Source organism: Trichechus manatus, unplaced genomic scaffold, assembly GCF_000243295.1.
Source record: "Trichechus manatus latirostris isolate Lorelei unplaced genomic scaffold, TriManLat1.0 scaffold00015, whole genome shotgun sequence".
Classification (NCBI taxonomy): domain Eukaryota; kingdom Metazoa; phylum Chordata; class Mammalia; order Sirenia; family Trichechidae; genus Trichechus; species Trichechus manatus.
The window spans coordinates 16,478,123-16,501,867 of NW_004443951.1; the positions used below are offsets into that span (position 1 = coordinate 16,478,123).

A 23,745-nucleotide genomic window follows, 5' to 3' on the forward strand; every position below is an offset into this window, starting at 1 on the left:
CCCTGCTGGTATTTGAAATACTGGTGGCATTTTCCACATGTTCCAACTTCTCCACATCCTCCTCAACACTTGTTATTTTCCAGTTTTGCTGTTGTTTTCATAACTGCCATTCTAGTGAATGTGAAATGGTATATCGTTGTGGCTGTTTTGCATTTCCCTAATGGCTAATGATGTTGAAAATCTTTTCATATGTTTGTTGGCCATTTGGATATCTTCTTTGAAGAAATGTCTGTTCAAATTCTTTGCCCATTTTTGAACTGGGTTGTTGGTCTTTTTGTCATTGAGTTTTAAGAGTTCTTTATATATTCTAGATATTAAATCCTTATCTGATATACGGTTTCCAAATATTTTCTCCCATTCTGTAGGTTGTCTTTTCACTTGCTTGATGTCCTTTGACACCCATAAGTTTTAATTTTGATGAAATCCAGTTCATCTATTCTTCCTCTTGTTGCTTGTGCTTTTTTATCTAAGAATCCATTATGTAAAATAAGGTCCTGAAGCTTTACCCTTATATTTCCTACTAAGAGTTTTATGGTTTTAGCTCTTATATTTAGGTCATTAATACATTTTAAATTAATTTTTGTGTATTGTGTGAGACATGGGTCAAACTTCATTATTTTGGATGTGGAGATCCAGTTGTCCCAGCACCATTTGTTGAAGACTATTCATTCCCCCACTGAATAGATTTGGCACCCTTACCAAAAGTCAGCTGGCCATAGATGTATGGTTTATTTCTAGATACAATTCTATTCCACTGATCTGTATGTATATTCTTATCCCAGTACCACACTCTCTGCCACTAACTGGCCTAGCTCGTATCCCATGTAGCGGCTTACTCAGCTTTCTCATCTGCTGCTCTCCTAGCAACAGGTCTCCACCATCAGGCTTCTCTGCTGTTGGGCCTGTGCCATCGGGCACTCTGCCATCAGGCTATCTGCCATCGGCATTTTCGCTGCTAACTACCCCAGTTCATAGCCAGTGTAGCAGCTTGCTCAGCTCTCTTAGCTGCTCTCTGCCATCAGGTCTCCCCATCATAGACCTCTTCACTAACAGGCCCAGCTCATAGTGAGTGTAGCAGCTTCGGGACCACTCGGCTCCCACGCGGCTATGCTTCTATGCCAGCCCAGGTTAGTCGGCATCTCTCTCTCAACCAAGAGGACTTTAAGACCTCTCCATTTCAACTGTTCATATATCCCAATCCTGATCAGTTACAAGGTGGGGCCTCCCTCACTAGACCAGAGTGCAACCAATCCTCAATTACCCATGAGATGTCAATCAATTCAGGTCAGGCCAGACAAAAGTATCAAACCATCAAGTTGTTTAGGCTTACCCAGGAAATGTCAATCAACCTGGGGAATTCCCTGGGCAAAAGTAACAAATCCTCTGGGGTAGAAAACAATCTGGGATTCCAAACTTGAGGCCGAGAATAATATACTCCAGAAGTTTAGTCCAGCAGCAAGAAGAAAACTTTATAGCAGAATGGTTAAGACCATAGCACTGTAGTCAGACATATCCAGGCGGGAGTCTACCACTTTCAAACTGCGGGACCTTGAGCAAGTTATACAATCATTTTAAGCCTCGGTTCTGTCATTGGTGTTAATAATGGATACAAAGATTTAATCACAAAAACTGTTTAGGACAGTGCCTAGTACATTTAACAATCAGTAATCTGGAGTGTTATTACATCATTCCAATGTCCGTAAGAAAAGAGTATCTATAGCTCAGAAGATCTCCAGAAGTAACTAACTATATCTCCTATATATACACAGGATTTACCAACTCATGTATAACAGAGTCACATTAACAATATTTACCAAGTTCTTCTGGCTCCTGACATTCCAATTAATACAGAAACTCCACCCTTACCAGCTCCCCTGCCCCTCAGTGTACTCCTGCAAATTCTCCAATAAGTGTCTCTGAGACCAAGTCCTTACCTTCCAGGTGGTGTTCCTATCATTCTTTCCTCTGGCCGCTATGGTGGTGTCTGCAGCTAAGGGCTTCACTGCCTTCTAAGATGCATTGAGATTTCTCTCCACTACTTTTACACTTTCCTTAAAATGTTTTTTTCACTTTATAAAAAGGGCATCACGCTGTATATAATCTTTTGGAAATGATTTTTTTCACTTAATATTGTATTGCTAAGATTCACCCATATAGTTGTGTCATTGTAGCTAATTTGTTTTGGCTGTTGTACCACATCATTCATTCTTCTGATGACACCTGAGTAGTTCCTAGGTTTTTGCTATTGTGAAAGTGTTATAATGTATATTCTTGCCTATATTTCTTACTGTACATATAAAAGTCTCTCCGAGTATACACCTAAGAGTGGTATTGCTGGATTGTACAGCATGTAGATGTTCAACTTTACATGCTACTTACATTCACGTATTATATTTTTCATATCTTTTTACTTTGATTTCCTGTTCCTGCTTCAGTTTTGCTTCTCTTTGAGAACACTTATTATATTTATTTTAAATTCTTGTTCTACCCATTACACTAATTCTGCTTCAGAAGTCGCCATGAGTCGGAGCCGACTCAACAACAATGAACAACAACAAACGTATTTAAAGGTTGGATAATATACACACGACTCTTTACAGTGGTCATTTCTGAAGGGTTGAGACTATGGAAAAACATCAGTTCAACTGCCGTGGACATCATTTCATTTTATTATATAAAATATAGAAAACCTTGATGAGGAAAAACAGGGAAAGGAATTATTAGATAATTTTTTCAGGAAAGCAGTATTTGCTGAAGGATACTTTTGTTCTAGCCATGATGAATATCTGTCTTCTTGGCAATCCACAGCAAAGTATCAGGCAGATCTCTCCCACTCATCCCTGAGCCTTGGTCCTAGATTTGAGTACGATTTTAGGTTGAGGAAATAGGAAAATAACCAAAATAAGAACACTGTTCATGAAAGCCAAGCTCAGACACGGACCCTTTTACTCTGCTGAATACATCAGGAACAGGATCAAAGTTCCTCAAGGCATATCTCCTGTTCATTTCTTTTTTTTGGTTTTGGGCTCCAGTGTGGAGGTGGGCACCCAACCACCCTTCCTCCACTCACAGATGTCTACATAGTTGCATGTGCGGCACTTCCAAGCCTCCTCCACATCAACCCCTTGAGGTTCTCGGTGGCCCATCCAGTAGGCCATATAGTGCTGCACCTTGCCTTTCATCTCCTTCTCTTCAAAGGCAACAATCTCTGTACCCAGCACAGTGGCAGTGTCTTGGTGGATATATTCAATTTTTAGGATATCAATGACTGGGAGGTCAGACAATGTTAGAGCTAAAAATACCAGCTCCATGAGGTCACCTAAGGACTTCACACAGAAGCCTCCCTGCTGGGCATGCCTCAGCACTGAGGGCCCCAGTGGCTTTTCGGGACACAATTTTGTATGGTGGATTAGGCTAGCAGGGGTCACTTTCCCTTGTACCATGGCATCAAAGATATATTTGTATAGATTGACTTGAAAATAGTCTTTCCTTTTCTGAGCTTCCACAGGAAGCATGGGATGCCTCCGTGTCTTGAGTTCAGCCAGTTCCAGTTCCCCCTTAGCTGTATAGTGTAGCTCATCAATCACCCCAACAAGAAGCACACCCTCTACTTCTCCAAACACTGGAAACTCTCTGATGTGCCCCTCTGACTGCAGCGTAGGAATCATTGATAGTATGTTCAGAAACTTTATTGCCCAAGCATCTTCTTTGGTGGTGATGGGAATAGTCACAAGATCATGAACTTCTAGTTCTCTAGCTAGGTGGATGCTAGCACCAGTGTCCAAAAGAGCTGCCTTCTCAGGTGTCAAGAAGCCAGGAAACTCCTTTCCATATACCATTTGCTGTTCACACCAGTTCTGAGTAGACAGGTCAGTGACACACAAGTATTTAAAATGGAATCGCTCCATGGGTGATGAGACATCCAATCCTCTTTTCCACTTCTGTAAGCTTCTGGGCTTTCCATCGTTCCCAGAGAGTTCACAAGAAGGGCCAGGCTTGCTAAGTGAAGCATCTAACCCTTGGGCATCTTCCAGGTCCAGGAACTCTGAGTCACTCAGGTCTGAGAACCCCAAGGCCTCTGCTGACACCTTCTCCTCTTCACCAGTCTCTGCCATGGCACAACTCTGGATTGGGCAAGGAATGTCCTACATAATGGGTTAAAAAAATGTATTATACAAATAAAAAAATTCTCAAAAGCACTTTCAAATACCAAGGAGATAAAAAGAATCATGGCTAGTTATTTATAAGGCTTTACAGAAGCTTATTTACTTATAACCAATTAGTAATACCATAGAGTTATAACTCTATAGAATAGCATACACTTTACAATAGGATGCCTTGTGTTATCCATAAGGGTCCCCAGGTGGCACAAATGGTTTGCCCTTGACTACTAAAAATTGGCAGTTCGAACCTACCCAACAGAACCAGGGAAGAAAGGCCTGCCTCCGTAAAGATTACAGTTATGAAATCCCTGTGGAGCAGTTCTACTCTGTAACACGGGGCTGCCATGAGTTTGAATCAATGCAATGGCTATGGGGTTGGTGTTTTTGTTTTGTTTTGTATTGGTGTTATCCATATATGCCCAGTTGGAAGAAATTTTTTAACTAGAGAAACAGTTTTATTCCTCAAACAGTCACTAACATACTATGTGACTTTAACCAAATTACCTTGTTGTTGTTGTTGTTAGATGCCCTTGAGTCAGTTCCAACTCATAGCGATCCCACGTACAACAAAACGTAACACTGCCTGGTCTTGCCATCCTCACAGTCATTGTTATGCTTGAGCCCACTGTTGCAGCCACTGTGTCAATTCATCTCATTGAGGGTCTTCCTCTTTTTCTTTTTCTTTTTTTTTATATTTTATTGTACTTCAGGTGAAGGCTTACAGAACAAATAGTTTCTCATGAAACAGTAGTACACATGTTGTTTTATGACATTGGTTAACAACCCCACAATATATTAACCCTCTAACTTCTCAACCTTTTTTTTTTTTTGGTGAAAATACACATAGCCAAAGATACGCCGTTTCAAAAATTTCTACATACACAGTTCAGTGACATTGACCACACTCTTCCAATTGTGCTGTTATTCTCACTTAAGATGAAGGCTTACAGAACAAAATAGCTTCTCATTTAACAGTTACTACAAATGTTGCCCTATGACAATGGTTAACAATCTCATAACACATCAACACTATCCTTACTCAACCTTGGGTTCCCTATCACCAGCTTCCTTGTCCCCTTCTGCCTTCTGGCCCTTATCACTGGACTCCTGTACCTCGTTAGTCTCATTTGGTTTTACAGGGCTGTCCACTCCCAGGCTGAACGGTGAACCTCGGAGATAACTTCACCACTGAGCTAAAAGGGTGTCTGGGGGCCATACTCTGGAGGTTTCTCCAGTCTCCTTTAGGCCAGTAAATCTGGTATTTTTTTTGTGAGTTAGAATTATGCTCTACATCCTTCTCCAGCTCTGTCCAGAACCCTCTGTTGTGATCCTAGTCAGAGCAGTCAGTGGTGGTAGCCAGGCACCATCTAGCTGTACTGGACTCAGTCCAATGGAGGCCTTGGTAGCTGTGGAAAATTAGTCCTTCGGACTAATCTTTTCATTGTATCCTGTTCTCTTCATTCTCCCTTGCTCCAGGAGGGATGAGACCAGTGGAGTATCTTAGATGGCCGCTCACAGGCTTTTAGGGTCTTCCTCTTTTTCATTGACCCTCTACTCTACCAAGCATGACGTCCTTCTCCAAGGACTGGTCCCTCCTGATAACATATCAAAGTATGTGAGACAAAGTCTCTCCATCCTTGCTGCTAAGAAGTATTCTGGCTGTACTTGTTCCAAGACAGATTTGTTTATTCTTCTGGCAGTTCATGTTATATTCAATATTCATCCCTAACACCATAATTCAAAGGTGTCAATTCTTCTTCAGTCTTCCTTATTCATTGTTCAGCTTTTACATGAATATGAAGGGACTGAAAACACCATGGCTTGGATAAGGGGCACCTTAGTCCTTAAAGTGACATCTGTGCTTTTTAATACTTTGAAGGGATCTTCTGCAGCATATCTGCCCAAAGGAATGTGCTGTCTGATTTCTGACTGCTGCTTCCATGGCCATTGACGGTGGGTCCAAGTAAAAAGATATCTTTCACAACTTCAATATTTTCTCCGTTTATCATGATGTTGCTTACTGGTCCAGTCGTGAGGGTTTTTGTCTTCTTTCTGTTGAGGTGTAATCCATACTGAAGACTGTGGCCTTTGATCTTCATTAGTAAGCGCTTCAAATCCTCTTCACTTTCAGCAAGCAAGGTTGTGTCATCTGCATATCGCAGGTTGTTAATGAGTCTTCCTCCAATCCTGATGCCACGTTTTTCTTCACATGGTCCAGCTTCTCGGATTACATGCTCAGCGCACAAACTGAATAAGTATGGTGAAAGGATACAACCCTGACACACACCATTCCTGACTTTAAACCATGTGGTATCCCCTTGTTCTGTTCAAACAGCTGCCTCTTGGTCTCAGCAGAGATTCCTCATGAGCTAGAATTCCCACTCTTCGGAATGTTATCCATAATTTGTTATGATCCACACAGTTTAGTGCCTTTATGTAGTCAATAAAACACAGGAAACATCTTTGAAGTTGTCAAGGATTTCATTTTACTTGGATCCACAATCAACACCCATGGAAGCAGCAGTGAAGAAATCAAAAAACACATTGCATTGGGCAAATCTGCTGCAAAAGACCTCTTTAAAATGTTAAAAAGCAAAGGTGTCACCTTGAAGACTAAGGTGTGCCTGACCCAAGCCATAGTGTTTTCAATCGCCTCATATGCGTCCAACAGCTGGACAATGAAATCAGGAAGATCGAAGAATATACACCTTTGAGTTATGGTGTTAGCGAAGGAATACTGATTATACTATGGACTGCCAAAAGAACAAAAAATTTGTCTTGGAAGAAATACTGCCAAAATGCTCCTTAGAACCAAGGATGGCAAGACTACATCTCACATGTTATCGGGAGGAATCAGTCCCTAGAGAAGGACATCATGCTTGATAAAGTAGAGGGTCATCAAAAAAGAGGAAGACCTTCAACAAAATGGATTGACACAGTGGCTGTAACAATGGGCTCAAGCATAACAACGATTGTGAGGACGGTGCGGGACTGGGCCGTGTTTCATTCTGTTGTACGCAGGTTTGCTATGAATCAGAACCGACTCAATGGCACCTAACAACAACAAACATCTTTCTGGTATTCTCTGCTTCCAGCCACGATCCATCTGACATCAGCAATGATATCCCTTGTTCCATGTCCTCTTCTGAATCTGGCTTAAATTTCTGGCAGTTAGCCCTGTCTATGTACTGCTGCAACCACTTTTGAATGATCTTCAGCAAAATTTAACTTGTACATGATATTAATGACATTGTTCGATAATGTCCGTATTCTGTTGGATTCTTTGGAACGGGTACAAATATGGATCTCTTCCAGTCGGCTGGCCAGGCAGCTGTCTTCCAAATTTCTTGGCATAGATAAGTGAGCACCTCCAGCGCTGCATCCATTTGCTGAAATATCTCAGTTGGTATTTGGTCAATTCCTGGAGCCTTGTTTTCCGCCAGTGGCTTCAATGCAGCTCAGACTTCTTCCTTCAGTACCATAGGTTCTTGATCATATGCTACCTCCTGAAATGGCTGAATGTCAACCAATTCTTTTTGGTATAGTGACTCTATGTATTCCTTCCATCTTCTTTTGATGCTTCCTGCATTGGTTAGTATTTTCCCCATAGAATCCTTCAATATTGCAACTCGAGGCTAGAGTTTTTTCTTCAGTTCTTTCAGCTTGAGAAATGCCGAGTGTGTTGTTCCCTTTTGGTTTTCTAACTCCAGGTCTTTGCACATTTCATTATAATACTTTACTTGGTCTTCTCTAGCCACCCTTTGAAATCTTCTGTTAGGCTCTTTCACTTCATCATTTCTTCCATTTGCTTTAGCTGCTCTACGTTCAAGAGCGACTTGCAGAGTCTCTTCTGACATCCATTTTGGTCTTTTTTTTTCTTTCCTGTCTTTTTAATGACCTCTTGCTTTCCTCATATATGATGTCCTTAATGTCATTCCACAACTCGTCTGTTCTCTGGTGATTAGTGTTCAATGTGTCAAATCTATTCTTCAGATGGTCTCTAAATTCAGGTGGGATATACTCAAGGTCTGAGTACATGTATATGGCTTCAATTTCTTCAAGTTTAAAAGATGTGAGGTTCACCTTTTCTTCTCCCAAATTCTACTGATTGGGAACATTGTTTCATTATTTTAAGTGAATAAAGATCTTTGTAAATATTGGAGCAATGTCTTGACAGTTTACCATAGGTCACTTGTACAATTCTTTTGATATAGAGTCCTTGACCAGGAAAATAAACCTTAATTATAGATTGTTCCTTGAGAAAAATCAACTCTGCAATGACCTTCTAAATCCAGTTCTCAGGAACACAGTGTAGCAAAATTCAATGACCAACTACAAATAAATACAAACAGACCTACTCATGCACAAAAGAATAACATGAAGTAATGAGAGAGTATGTTCAGAGCAACCTGTGGAAATTAGTTACTTTTCACGCTTGAGATATATTAAGAAAATGGCAAGGAAAAAAAGGCTCTTGGTGGGATGTAACTTACCTTTATTGATTTTCAATAATAGTTAATATTTATTGTGTAGTTATTATGTGCTAGACACAGAGCCCAGAACTTCATATCCAGTATCTCACTACCCTGCTATGGGACAGGTACTTTTTAAAAACTTTTTACTATGAATATTTTCAAGCATACAGAAAGTAGGCAGAGCAACGACCACCCATATACACACTATGGAGATTAACAACTGTTGACATTTTGCTGTGTTTTCTCCATATGTTTACATATCTTTATTTTTTGCTGAACCATTTAAAAGTAATTACAGACAACAGAACACTTCAAATCTAAATGCTTCAGCATACGTTTCCAAATAAGGACATTCTCCTACATAACCACAATGTTATCATCAAATTTAATAAAACTGATAATTCCCTAAAACCTCAGTCCATATTCAAATATCACCAACTGTCCTAAAAATGTCTTCAAACCAAACCAAACCTGTTGCCATCGAGTCAATTCTGACTGATAGCGACCCTACAGGATAGACTACAACTGCCCCATAGCATTTCCAGGGAGTGGCTGGTAGATTCAAACTGCTGACCTTTTGGTTAGCAGCCGTAGCTCTTAACCACTACACCACTAAGGCTCCAAAAATGTCTTGGGTGCTTTTTTTTAAACCAGGAAATAAAGACTACATATGATGTTTCATTGTGTTGTCTCTCAAGTATTTTTAATCTCAAGAAAGTAGGCAAATTATCTATCCTTTTTTCTAACCTCACATGCCTAACCTTGAATACAGAAAAAACAAAAACAAAACAGGTACGACCCGGTCACTAGTTGACTTTGGGTGCCAGGAAAATAAATAATTTGACACAGAATTAAAGTTTATCCAGGTAACTATGAACCAAGTGTTTCCTCCTGGCTATTCTAATAAGCGATAAATTGAACGTATTGACTCCCATATTAAAAGCTGAAGAGATGATGCCCTGAAAACTGTCTTAATATTAATTGTGGCTGTACTTAACTGATTTTTACAATAATCTAAATGTCACTAATTGAAAAAACATATATAAGAAAAGTTATTTGCAATGAATAAAAGTAATCCAATGCTAAGACCTTTGCTTATGTTCTATAACGTTATTGGTTTATAGGATACTTTGATAGTAATAAAACACAGAAGCAGCACATTTGCCCAAGTGTCTTAAATTGTAAATGTGCTTTAAATTTAAATGATGATAGTTTCAAGTATTTGGACTTTGAAGTCCCTGAAAGTTAGAGAGAATCTTTGCCCCTCCATCAAGAAACTTAGTCAAATGACAATTAATATGTATACTTTCTTTTTTCTTGGGAGAAATAGGAAATAAATCCAAATCAATTGACCTTAAAAATATTTTATTTCAAATATCTAGACTGCGGTTGTCTATTATAATAGCCACTACCCACAAGAGCCAAAATACAACCTTGAGTATATCCCACCTGAATTTAGAGACCATCTCAAGAATAGATTTGACGCACTTAACACTAATGAGCGAAGACCAGACAAGTTGTGGGATAACATCAAGGACATCATAAACGAAGAAAGCAAAAGGTCATTAAAATAATAGGAAAGAAAGAAAAGACCAAAATGGATGTCAGAAGAGACTGTGAAACTTGCTCTTGAATGCAGAGCAGCTAAAGCAAATGGAAGAAATGATGAAAAGAGCTGAACAGAAGATTTCAAATGATGTCTTGAGAATTCAAAGTAAACTAATGAAATGTGCAAAGACCTGGAGTTAGAAAATTAAAAGGGAAGTACACACCTGGCATTTCTCAAGATGAAAGAACTGAAGAAAAAAATTCAAGCCTTGAACTGCAATACTGAAGGATTCTATGGACAAAATGTTGAGCAACACAAGAAGTATCAAAAGAAGATGGACGCAATACACAGAGTCACTGTATCAAAGAGAACTGGCCAACATTCAATATTCCAGGAGGTGGCATATGATCAAGAACCGATGATACTTAAGGAAGAAGTCTAAGCTGCACTGAAGGCACTGACAAAAAACAAGACTCCAGGAAGTGACAGAATACCAAACGAGATGTTTCAACAATGCACCACTGGAGGTGCTTGCTCGTCTATGCCAAGAAATTTGGAAGACAGCTACCTGGCCAACCTACTGGAAGAGATCCATATTTGCACCCATTCCAAAGAAAAGTGATCCAAAAGAATGCGGAAATTATCAAACAGTATCGTTAATATCATACGCAAGTACAGTTTTGCTGAAGAATATTAAAAAATGGTTGCAGCAATACATCAACGGGGAACTGCCAGAAATTCAAGCCAGATTCAGAAGAGGACATGGAACCAGGGATATCACTGCTGATGTCAGATGATCTTGGCTAAAAGCAGAGAATACCAGAAAGATGTTTATCTGTGTTTTATTGACTATGGAGAGGCATTCAACTGTGTGGATCACAACAAATTATGGATAACATTTTGAAGAACAGGAATTCCAGAACACTTAATTGTGCTCATGAAGAACCTATACATAGACCAAGAGGCAGAAATTCAAACAGAACAAGGGGATACTGCATGGTTTAAAATCAGGAAAGGTGTGCGTCAGGGTTGTATCCTTTCATCATACTGATTCAATCTGTGTGCTGAGCAAATAATCCGAAAAACTGGACTATATGAAGAAAAACACGGCATCGGGATTGGAGGAAGACTGATTAACAACCTGCAATATGCAGATGACACAACCTTGCTTGCTGAAAGAGGATGTGAAGCATTTACTGATAAAGACCAAAAACTACAGCCTTCAATATGGATTGCACTTCAACATTAGACAAAAATCCTCACAACTGGACCAATAAGCAACATCATGATAAACAGAGAAAATACTGAAGTTGTCAAGGATTTCATTTTACTTGGATCCACAAATCAACGCCCATGGAAGCAGGAGTCAAGAAATCAAACAACATACTGCACTGGGAAAATCTGCTACAAAAGACCTCTTTTAAAGTGTTAAAAAGCAAAGCTGTCACTTTGAAGACGAAGGTGCACCTGACCCAAGTCATGGTATTTTCATTTGCCTCATATACATGCAAAAGCAGGATAATATATATAAAGGTGACAGAAGAAGAACTGATGTCTTTGAATTATGGTGTTGGCGAAGAATACTGAATCTACCATGGACTGCCAAAAGAATGAGGAAATCTGTTGTGGAAGAAATACAGCCAGAATGTTCCTTAGAAGCAAGGATGGCAAGACTTTGTCTCAGATACTTTGGACATGTTATTAGGAGGGACCAGTCCCTGGAGAAGGGCATCATGCTTGGTAGAGGGTCAGTGAAAGAGAGGAAGATCCTCAACGAGATGGAATGACACAGTGGCTGCAACCATGGGCTCAAGTATAGCAACGTTTGTGAGGGTGGTGCAGGACCGGGCAGTGTTTCGTTCTATTGTACACAGGGTTGCTATGAACCAACTCAGTGGCACCTAATAACAAAGCCACGTGTGGCTATTTAAAAGTAAATGAAATAAATTTAAAATTTACTTCCTCAGTCACAGTAGCCACATTTCAAATGATCAGTAGCCACATGTGGCTAGTAGGTACTATACTGGACAGCACAAATACAGAATACCGTCTTCATCACAGAAAGTTCCATCTGACAACACTGATTTAAATAATTTCATGTGTATGTATTAACTCCCCAAAGATCGAGTAAGCTCCTGAAAGGTACAGACTTTCTACTTGTTTTGCATACAACATCAAGAATAGGACAGTACTAAACAGAAACCCTGGTGGCATAGTGTTTAAGAGCTATGACTGCTAACCAAAAGGCTGGCAGTTCGAATCCACCAGGCACTCCTTGGAAACTGTATGAAGCAGTTCTACCCTGTCCTATAGGGTCGCTATGAGTCGGAATTGACTCGACAGCAATGGGTAAACAGGTAAAGGTGAAATGTCTTACGGAGAAGACACAAAGGTGGACATTCCCTGTGGAATTATTTATCTGAAAGAAGTAAACGATATCCTAGGGATGGACAATTAAGATGCAGATGTGTGGTCTGGACTTTAATCCAGCAGAAAATAGAGAACATGATGCAGTGCATGGTGTCCCCAAATGTCGTTTGTATCTCTTTGATAAATGAGATTATATGTGGTACCATGGACCAACATTTTTTATCTTAATAGCTATATATTATTCTAAGATACATCTAAATGTTTTTGTTTAGGTCCATCAGATGTATAATTATACATTATGCATTCATAGCTAACTGTTTCTTAGGACAAGGTTGACTTTTAAAGAGATGTAAGTAAAAAAGAAAAAATATGAGAAAAACAATACAAGTAGTATATAAAACCCATTGCCATCGAGTTGATTCCGACTCATAGTGACCCTACAGGACAGAGCAGAACTGCCCCATAGAGTTTCCAAGGAGCGCCTGATGGATTTGAACTGCTGACCTGTTGGTTAGCAGCCAAAGCACTTAACCACTACACCACCAGGGTTTCCAAGTAGTATATAGGTTTGGGAAAAATCATTAGGTGGTAAGTGAATGAGATGTTTGGGGAACACTGGCATAGTGCCCAGTTTGGGAGTCCTATAGATTTGGATTCTGATCAGGATCCTTACTTGTGTAGTAGTTACCTGCCTTTTGAGTAACCTTGGGCAAGTTTTTAGTTTTCCTCAGGCTACACATCTTCAAAAAAGAGGGTACTCTTTCCTACTCTACTCAGCTACCAAAAGGATCAAGTGATAAAACATAATACACATACTAGCATTTAATATATGTGAATCTCCTTCCCCTTCCCAAGGAAGAGGTAAGATGGTGTATCCATCCCCTCTGACAGATAAGATTAAAGTTTAAAAGGAAAGAAACTCCTACTCACCTGGGACTTGGTTTATCTTCCTCTTTACGGGGAAGGCAGAATGCTGAGATGACAACGCTGGGGGAGGAGAAACAAGCTCTAAGAGACTAGATCTTCATCGAGGCACGCAGACTAGCAACTCTGGGCCATGCCATGGTAGAACGGGGACGTAAGGTCCTTTTTCACATGAACCCTTCCCTCACACTGTGGTGGTGTTTCCTCCTCTTGTTCCACACTACACGAACTGCTGCCCACTCCAGATCTTAGGTAACGCTCCCCTGTCTCCTGGGGCAAATTCTCCATGACTTCGTCGTTTTCCCCACACCTTGGTTACAGTTAATTGATTCAAGCCCTGCTCCCTGAAAGTGAAAGGGTAAAAAAATAACTCAGGTCCCCCAGGGGCTACGACATCAATTTCCTCTTCTACCGCCAGCCTTATCTCACCGACTTGGGCAGAAGACTTCAGGTCAGAGGTTGTTTTCTGTTTTATGGGCTCCTGATTCCTACGGAACTGCCACCAGCTTCACCCTCAACATACTATTCGGTAAATCCCGCACTAGTGGGCTCGGAGTTTCCCCTCAGCGGGGACCTCTCCTCCCCCAAATCACTGTCTCCCAGGGAGCTCTGTGCAGTCCCTAAAGTTTACTGAGCACTTCACCTACAATGTCCTGGAGGAACCAGGAATGAGAATGAGGGGTCACTGGCCTCGGAAAGGGGTCCGCAGGGTTTTCCAAGGACGGAAGGTCCAGAACCCACGGGGTCCTGACCTGCGAAGGGAGACGAGCCGCTCTACCCGGGAGCATTTCCTCCCGGGGAGGGGGTTGAGGGGACACGGCGACCGCGAGGGCTGAGCCTTGGGCTCCAAAACGCAGCACCCTCAGTCTCCCACCATTCGCCGGCCTTCTCCTAACCTCGGATGCTCCGCCGAACCCTGGACTCCACCCGGTTCTGCTGTGACCTCAGAGCTGAGCCCGGACTCTTCCCCCACACGGAGCACGAGTAGGTTGAGCAAAAACCGCTGCTAGAGGCATCCTTCGTTGATGCCTAGCACCTGCCCCAGGACCACCTCTTCCCAGGAGTCTCCGCGGCGCCGCTTAGTTCTCGCGAAGCTTTGGCTGCTCGTGAATACCTCTGGCTGAGAAGCCGAGGGGGGTTCTAATCCGAGAATCGGTTTCTGAGAACTTTCGAAAGCCATCCGGTGCCTCGCTGTGTGCGTTTTAGTGTTTGTGCGTGTCATTTCATTCGGAAAGGAACTACGTTATCGTCTGATCTATAAGCTCCCACTCTGGCGAAGTCTCCCTGCGTTAGTGAGAGCTATGGTAAAGTCTGGCCTGCCGAGAAAGATTCGGCCGTTTCCCTTTCCCCGTTGCACCTAGCTTCTGCCGGTTAAGTGCTGCGACTTTTCTATGCTCCTCTTGGATTCTTTATCCCCGTTTTAGCACCCCACACCACCTTTCCCAGCTGAGAGAACAACTATGAACTCACTTTTCAAAGATGTTGGCGTTCGCCTCATCAATTTCTTTTTTTGTGTTTCATTACGTGTGTGTGGAGGGGGCGGGAGGGTAACATATATTTAAAAAAGCAATTTTAACCATTTTCAAGTATACCATTCGGTGACATTAATTACACTCACTGTGTTATGTCACCACCACTATTCATTTCCAAAAGTTTTTCATCACCTCAAACAGAAACTTAGTACCCGTTAAGCAATAACTCTCGGTTCTCCCCTGCCCCCAGTCACTGGTAACCGCTAATAAACGTTTGTCTGTATGCATTTGCCTGTTCAAGGTATTCCTGTAAGTGGATCCGTGCAATATTTGTCCTTTTGTGCCTGGCTTATTTCGCTCAGCACAGTGTTCTCAATGTTCATTCATGTCATGGCATGTATCACAACTTCATTTATGGCTGAATAATATTCCACTGTATGTACATATCACATTTTGTTTATCTTTAAGGTTGCTTCCACCTTTTGGCTATTGTGAATAAAGCTCTAATGAATATTGATGCACAAGTATCTGTTTGAGTCCCTGCTTTCAAGTCTTTTCGAGTATATATATCTAGGAGTGGAATTGCTGAGTCATATGGTAATTCTGTGTTTAACTTTTTTGATGACTTGCCAAACTGTTTTCCACAGTGGCTGTGGAAGCATTCAGTGTGTATTACGGTGAAAAATATTTTTATGTTTATGTTGTGAAAAGTATATAAAGCATAGTTAAAATTAAATGGATTATATAGGGGATTTGTTCCATTTGTGATTATCTTGCCCTGAGAGATGTGGAAAGAAGAAAGAATGTATGTCAGCATGTTCATGACCTATGAGTATTTTTTTTGTGTGTATATTTTTCAGTTGCTGTATTTTGCTGTACTAAGGAAAAAATAAAGGAACTTAGGTCAATAAGTAAGCCACCATTTCCAGTGTGGCAATTGGAGGACTGAGTGAGCCAATGGGAAATAAATGCCTGTTTCTGATTGAGGAGATGGTTTTATGAGGAGCATGTCCTTGCCTTTGAGTTTGGGAGTGGGGCGAGAGAACTATCACAAATTATATAATGATTATAACAGTTAGGTTTGAGTTCTAAATCAGTTGAGAGATAAGACGAGAGGGTTAGACAGATGGAGAGCAAAATACCAGCTTCATTATTGATGTAACTTAAATCAGAAAACACAGCTTCTATGTGCAGTGAAAATTGGCCTTTCTAATTCTGAATCTGAGAATTAAACTTACCCAGCTAGTCATAAGCACCACTAAGAAACAGAAGACTTCTACATGTGGAGGACTGCCCCTTGTAAAATATGGGTGCTTTGGATAGCTGACTCCCAAGAGAAAGGACAGATGGAGCCTCATATTACCAGTTCTTTTCCCCAAACTCACCAGTCAGGCAAGTCACTCTCCTTCCCTCGGGAAGAGTGAATGAGGGAGTGTAGAGGGGATAAGAATGTTTTATTAATATCCCTCCTGGCAATTTACTTCCAAAAATCAGCCAGCGAAACCCTATGGATCACAATGGTCCCATCCACAACCAATCATGGGGATGGCTCAGGACCAGGCAGCTTTTTGTTCCATTGTACGTGAAGGTCACCTTGAGCTGGGGGCTCACTTGATGGCAGCTAACATCAACAACAATATAGATGGAAACATCAGAGTGGGGAATAAGTATTCCCACATAACAAAAGGGCAAGGGTACTACACTACACATCCTTTTTTGGATAATTCTTTGGGAACTAACTAGCCTCTTTTGTTGAACAAGCATTTGAGATGATTGCTCAGCCATAGCCAAGCCATAGTTCATGAAGAGTTAACCATCATTGAGCCCATTGTTAGATGAAGGGTAAGAGATTGGGAGGGTGTGACACAACCTCTTTGTTTACTACATGATGATTTAAAAAAAGAAAAAGGTCACTGCCTTGAAAATCTAGTTTAGAGCTTATTTTAATGAACCCATATAGGTGAGTGAGGAAGGATTAGGAAAAGGTGTTACTTGCCATCCCTCTTATTCTTCTAGCTAACTAACTGAGGGACCATCAGTAACCTCAGGCTTTAGGTATGTGAATGTACTTGGCACACTCACATATACCTCAAAATTTTCTCTTGAACCAGAAATCAACAAGAATGTGTGTGTGTGCTTCTATTCCTCTTTCATTAAAAGTTCATTTATGATCCACCATCACAACCTAATTCAAAATCTTCATAAGCACAGGACTGGTTCTTCAGTTCCTCATAGGGAACTATTTCTTTATGAGATAGATAGATAGTCTCTCACTGTCTCCATTTATTTCCTGAGTTTTAGCAATATCCCACTCTGGTGGCCCAAACCATCATCTTTGTTTGAGAACTATTTTTCACCTGCCCCTTAATTCACTGCTATAAATACTGCTATTCAGACATGGACATGAATAACAACACTCAGAAGGCCAGGGGCTTCCTGTATCAAGGATAATGACTAATTTCAGAGTATCTCTCTTTACAACCTTACATAATAATGGGTTTATTTTGTTCCATGCCCTCTAAAATCAAGATTCTGATTGCTTTGAGATCTCCTTTGCCTTTCTCCTTTCACCCTATCCTCTTCATGAAGTAGCTATGGTACATTTAAAAAGAAATTCTAAAGACAATTATAAATAACAGTCAAGTATTAAAAATGTCCACCATGATAACAGAGATTAACTGATGGTCTCTTTTCATATTTTGTCTTCTTTCTTTGCCAGTCCTGAATCCAATTTCTATCACGTACAAACATTTGGAATCTAAGGACTAAGCTTTCAACCTATTCTAGTCATAATCTAGAAAACCACAACTCTCCGAATTAACTGATATAATCCTTCTTAGGGTCATTTAATCTCAAATCTTTTCTCCTTTTGGCTCCAGTGTCCTTCCTGGGTGTATTTTTCTCACCAGCATTTAAATTACCTACCATTCCAATTTTCCACAGAATAAAACATGAATTATCCTTGATAATTAATATATATTTTTCTCTCATTGAATGTCATTTATTCATTCAACAGTTCATGTGTTGAGAGGCTACCACAAGCTGGGTACTTTCTTATGATGCATTAAAGATGGATCATACTATTTTTTATAGATGAATGTACTCTGCTATGTAGAGTGGAAAAGCTTGTTCTCTGTGAGACTCAGCAGATCTTATAGAACTACACATCTCGCTCTGGGCATTCTAGAATTGTAATAACTTTATTTTTGAGGACTAAGTGACTGTGTAGCACATGTTTACATTTACATTCTCTGAGGAACTGGAACAGGTTTCTCCACAACTCACAGGCCTTGTGTTCTTTGCTTTATGTGTGGCCCTCTATAGCATTATGATTATACAATATGTAGGTGTCAGTACTATAAGGCACAAGCTATGAATGCTATCCTGCTTTAATATTGTTAGAAAATCCTGAGTTCTCTCCAATTCCCTGGTCCTCTTTCTTCCAAGATTATGCTTGAGCACTTTCTCTTATGGACGTGATTTTTTTTTAATGTTACAAATGTCTTCTACTTTGGTGATAAACTATCTGGGACTTGGGTCCAAGCTAATCTTAAAAAGATCCAAGAACAGTAAGACCAGAGGATGAGTGTAAAGTCAGAAAACCTCTATTTTGCCAGTTTTCTTGAATTTATGCTGAGAGTCTTCTGTGGATGTCCCTATGTTTAATTTAATCCCTTTCTCTAGAGTATTTTTTCATTCTTCCCAAATCTCCTGACAAGAGATCAGAATCTGGGGGGGAACATGTCATGCATAGGTGTGGGAAATCACTGAAGAGGAATGGATTGCAAGATAATGAGTGCTTGGTGTGAAAAACATCAGGAAAACAGCAAAAGGGGATCCTGCTATCTAACCTTGAGCTACCTGTATCAAGGTCTTGATACATTGCCAATTCAAGTTGGATTAAATATAAAAGGTATCCCTAGAATTCCCTTAATAATCTCCAGGTTGAATAGACAATTTTATTACATTAGTGTATGAAAGAACTTTTAAGTAGCAAGTTGCTCAAGATGTATTTGTTGGACCCATTTGAATAAGCCAAGGCAGTCTGTGAAATTCCACATGACCTCTATCAGAGTAGTCACTTTGTTTTCTTCCGACACGGTTCATTGCCAATGGATCAAAAGGCCAGTTAATTATTAAAAATTCCCTTAATAACTAACTAAATCCCTTTAATAACTAACTAGATTCAGTTCCAAGTCCCATTACTCAGGGAATATAAACAAATCCTGAAGTTTCAAGGCCACCATAATTATCCTCCAGCTGGTTTAAGAGACAACTCAGTCCCAATTGCCATAGAATCAATTCCAACTCATGGTGACTCCATGTGTGTTAGAGTAGAACCATATTCTATAGGATTTTCAATGGCTGATTTTTCAGAAGTAGAACACCGGGCTTTATTTCTAAAGTGCCTTTGGATAGACTTGAACTCCAACCTTTTGTTTAGCAGCCAAGCGCATTAACCATTTGCATCACTCAGGGACCCCAGAAGAGGCAAAGACCTTGATATAGGTGAAAAGTTTATCTTTTCTATTGTCAGACAGATTAAGCCTCTTCATGAAAAAAAATTTCAAATAATAGGAACTCATAATTCAGGATGCAGTAAACAAAAATACAATGCATAAATAAATAATATAATAACTAATTGATACCTTGGAGACAAAAGTCAATATCAAATTACATAAAAAAACAGGACAAGATGGCTCCAGCAAGTGACCAAAATAAAGAACCAGAAAACTTCTGGAGGAAGAGAAGGCAGTGAAACTACCCGATAAAGAATTCAAAAGGCTAATATATGGAACTCTCCAAGAGATCTAGAAGGAGATCAGGCAAAACACAGACCAAGGAACACACAGACAAAGCAATAGAAGAATTCAGGAAAACAAAGCAAGAACAAAACGACAGAATAAACAGGCTGCTAGAAATCATACAAAAACAGCAACTAGAAATCCAAAAGGTTAAAACTATAATTTCAAAATTAGAGCGCTCAGTAGACGGTCATAGGAGCAGAATTGAGACAATGGAAGTCAGAATTAGTGAAATTGAAGATAAATCCCTTGACACCAATTTGTGGAAAAATAAGAAGAAAGAATGAAGAAAGCCTAAGAATTATGTGGGATACTATCAAGAGGAAAAAAACCTATGAGTGATTGGAGTACCAGGACGGGTGGCGAGGCGTTGGGGGGAGTGGGCAGATAATGGAAAACACAGAGATAATTGTTGAATATTTGCTGACAGAAAACTTACCTAATATTATGAAAGACAAGAAGATACATATCCAACAACTTCAATGAACCCCATACAAGATAGACCCCAAAAGAAAGTCACCAAAACATATCATAATCAAACTTCCCAAAACCAAAGACAAAGAATCCTGAGAGTGGCTAGGGATAAATGAAAAGTCACCTCCAAAGGAGAACCAGTAAGACTAAGCTCTGATTGCTCAGCAGAAATCGTGCAGGCAAGAAGGCAATGGGATGACATATACAAAGCCTTAAAAGAAAAAAATTGCCAGGCAAGAATTATACATCCAGCAAAATTGTCTGTCAAATACGATGGTGAAATTAGGTCATTTCCAGATAAACAGAAATTAAGGGAATATGTAAAAACAAGACCAAAATTACAAGAAATATTAAAAGGAGTCCTCCAGTTAAGGAACCAACAACATCAGACAACAAACCAAGACTAGGACACGGGACAGAACAACCAGATACCAACCCAGACAGGGAATTCGCAAAAACAAAACAAAAAAGAGTGAATAAATGGTGTAGTCATACAACTTCCTTCCATACAGAGAGCAAGTCAAGGAAATATCAGGAAAGAAAAGATTGGTTTAAACTTAGAAAAATAAAGGAAATTTTTAAGGTAATGACAAAGGAAGCTAACAAACCTACCCATCAAAAGAAAACAGAGAAAGAAAAAAACATAAAGACTCAGCAAACACAAAATCAACAATAATGAAAGAGATGAAAAGAAAATACATAAACAAAAAGAACTCAGCACAGAAAATTAAGTGGACAAAGAAACCATCAACACCACAAAGTAAATAAATAGAACAAAATGACAGCAATAAATTCATACCTATCAATAATTACACTGAATGTAAATGCACCAGTAAAGAGACAGAGAGTGGCAGAATGGATAAAAAAACATGATCCATCTATATGTTGTCTACAAGAGACACACCTGAGACACAAAGACATAAACAAACTAAAACTCAAAAGATGAGTTTTAAACTCAAGCAAACAATAACCAAAAAAGAGCACAAGTGGCAATATTAATCTCCAATAGACTTTAAAGCAAAATCCACCATAAAGATAAGGAAGGAAACAATATAATGATTAAAGGGTCAATACACCAGGAGGACATAACCATAATAAATATATACACACCCAATGACAGGGCTCCAAAATACATAAAACAAACTCTAACATCATTGCAAAGAGAAATAGATAGTTCCGCAATAATAGTAGAAGACTTCAACACACCACTTTCGGTGAAGGACAGAACATCTAGAGGAAAGTCAATAAAGATACAGAAGATCTAAATGCCACAATCAACCAACTCAACCTCATATATACAGAACACTCCCCCCAACAGCAGCAAAGTGTACATTCTTTTCCAACACACATGGAACATTCTCCAGAATAGATCACATTTTAGGCCACAAAGCAAGCCTTACCAAAATCCAAAACATAGAAATAATACAAAGTATCTTCTCTGATCATTATGCCATAAAAGTAGAAAACAATAACAGAATCAGCAAGGAAAAAAAAAATACATGGAAATTGAACAACACCTTGCTTAAAAACTACTGGGTAATAGAAGAAATCATGGATGGAATTAAAAAATTCATAGAATCAGATGAGAATGAAAACACATCATACCAAAATTTTTGGGCCACAGCAAAGAAGTGCTTAGAGGTCGATTTATAGAAATAAACGCGCACACATCAAAAAAGAAGAAAAGGACAAAATCAAAACAGTAACCCTAAAACTCGAACAAATAAAAAGAGAGCAGCAAGAGAAGCCCTCAGTCACCAGAACAAAGGAAATAATAAAGATTAGAGCAAAAATAAATGAAATAGAGAACAGAAAAACAATTGAAAGAATCAACAACATCAAATGTTGGTTCTTTGAAAAGATCAACAAAATTGAAAAACCATTGGTCAAACTGACAAAAGAAAAATAGGAGAGGAAGCAAATAACCCGAATAAGAAATGAGACTGGTGATATCAGAACAGACCCAACTGAAATAAAAAGGATCATAACAGAATATTATAAAAAAATTATACTCCAACAAATTTGAAAACCTAGAAGAAATGGACTAACTTCTAGAAACAAACTACCTATCTAAACTAACAGGGACTGAGATAGAAAAACTAAAAAGACCCATAACAAAAGACGAGATTGAAGAGGTAATTAAAAAAAAAAAATTCCCACCCCCAAAAAAGCCCTGTCCTGGACAGCTTCACTGGAGAATTCTATCAAACTTTCAGACAAGAGCTAACACCAATACTACTCAAGCTATTTCAGAACACAGAAAAGGAAGGAATACTCCCAAGCTCATTCTATGAAGCCAGAATAACCCTGATACCAAAGCCAGGCAAAGATACCACAAAAAAAAAAAAGAAAAAAGAAAACTACAGACCAATATACTTCATGAACATAGAAGCAAAAATTCCCAACTAAATTCCAGCCAATAGAATTCAACAGCATATCAAAGTAATAATACATCATGACCAAGTGGAATTCATACTAGGTATGCAGGGATGGTTCAACATTAGAAAATCAATCAACGTAATCCACCACATAAATAAAACAAAAGAAAAAAATCACATGATCATCTCAATTGACACAGAAAAGACATTTGACAAAGTCCAACACCCATTCCTAATAAAAACTCTCAGCAAAATAGGAATAGAAGGGAAATTCCTCAACATAATAAAGGGCGTTTATACAAAACCAACAGCTAACATCATTCTAAATGGAGAGAGACTGAAAGCATTCCCCTTGAGAACAGGAACCAGACAAGAATGTTCTTTATCACCACTCTTATTCAACATTGTGCTGGAAGTTCTAGCTAGAGCAATAAGGCAAGAAAAAGAAATAAAGGGCATCCACATTGGTAAGGAAGAGGTAAAACTATCCCTATTCAAAGATGATATGATCTCATACACACACACACACACACAAAAAAAAAAAACCCAAAGAATCCACAAGAAAGCTACTGGAACTAATAGAAGATTTAAGCCAAGTATCAGGATACAAGATTAACACACAAAAATCAGTTGGATTCCTCTATACTAACAAAGAGAACTTCAAAAAAGAAATTACCGAATCAATACCATTTACAATAGCCCCCAAGAAGATACGGTACTTAGGGATAAATCTAATCAGGGACATAAAAGACTTACACAAAGAAAACTACAAAACACTACTGCAAGAAACCAAAAGAGAACTAAGTGGAAAAATATACCATGTTCATGAATAGAAAGCCTCAACATTGTGAAAATGTCAATTCCACCCAAAGTGATCTACAGATACAATGCAATCCTGATCCAAATTCCAACAGCGTTCTTTAATGAGATGGATAAAAAAATAACCAACTTTATACGGAAAGGAAAAAGGCCCTGGATAAGTAAAGCATTACTGAAGAACAAAGTGGGAGGCCTCACACTACCTGATTTTACAACCTATTAAACAGCCATGGTAGTCAAAACAGCCTGGTACTAGTACAACAATAGACACATACACCAATGGAACAGAATTTGAGAACCCAGATGTAAATCCATC

At 39.4% G+C, this 23,745-nt stretch overlaps 1 protein-coding gene across 2 annotated transcripts; it reads right to left on the bottom strand.

The window, feature by feature from the left end:
* Positions 1-337: 337 nt before the first annotated feature.
* On the bottom strand, positions 338-14,526 carry EXO5 (exonuclease 5). Of its 2 annotated transcripts, none has more exons than XM_023727178.1 (3): positions 14,378-14,526; positions 13,488-13,544; positions 338-4,145 (listed from the first exon to the last, which is right to left on the bottom strand). In XM_023727178.1, exon 3 carries the CDS (start codon positions 4,113-4,115, stop codon positions 3,003-3,005), a length of 1,113 nt encoding a protein of 370 aa, XP_023582946.1. In that variant the 5' UTR covers positions 4,116-4,145; positions 13,488-13,544; positions 14,378-14,526; the 3' UTR covers positions 338-3,002. The 2 variants fall into 2 exon arrangements, with proteins under 2 accessions (XP_023582946.1, XP_023582945.1); XM_023727177.1 differs by having other exon boundaries at positions 13,488-13,825.
* Between the last annotated feature and the right edge of the window lie 9,219 nt (positions 14,527-23,745).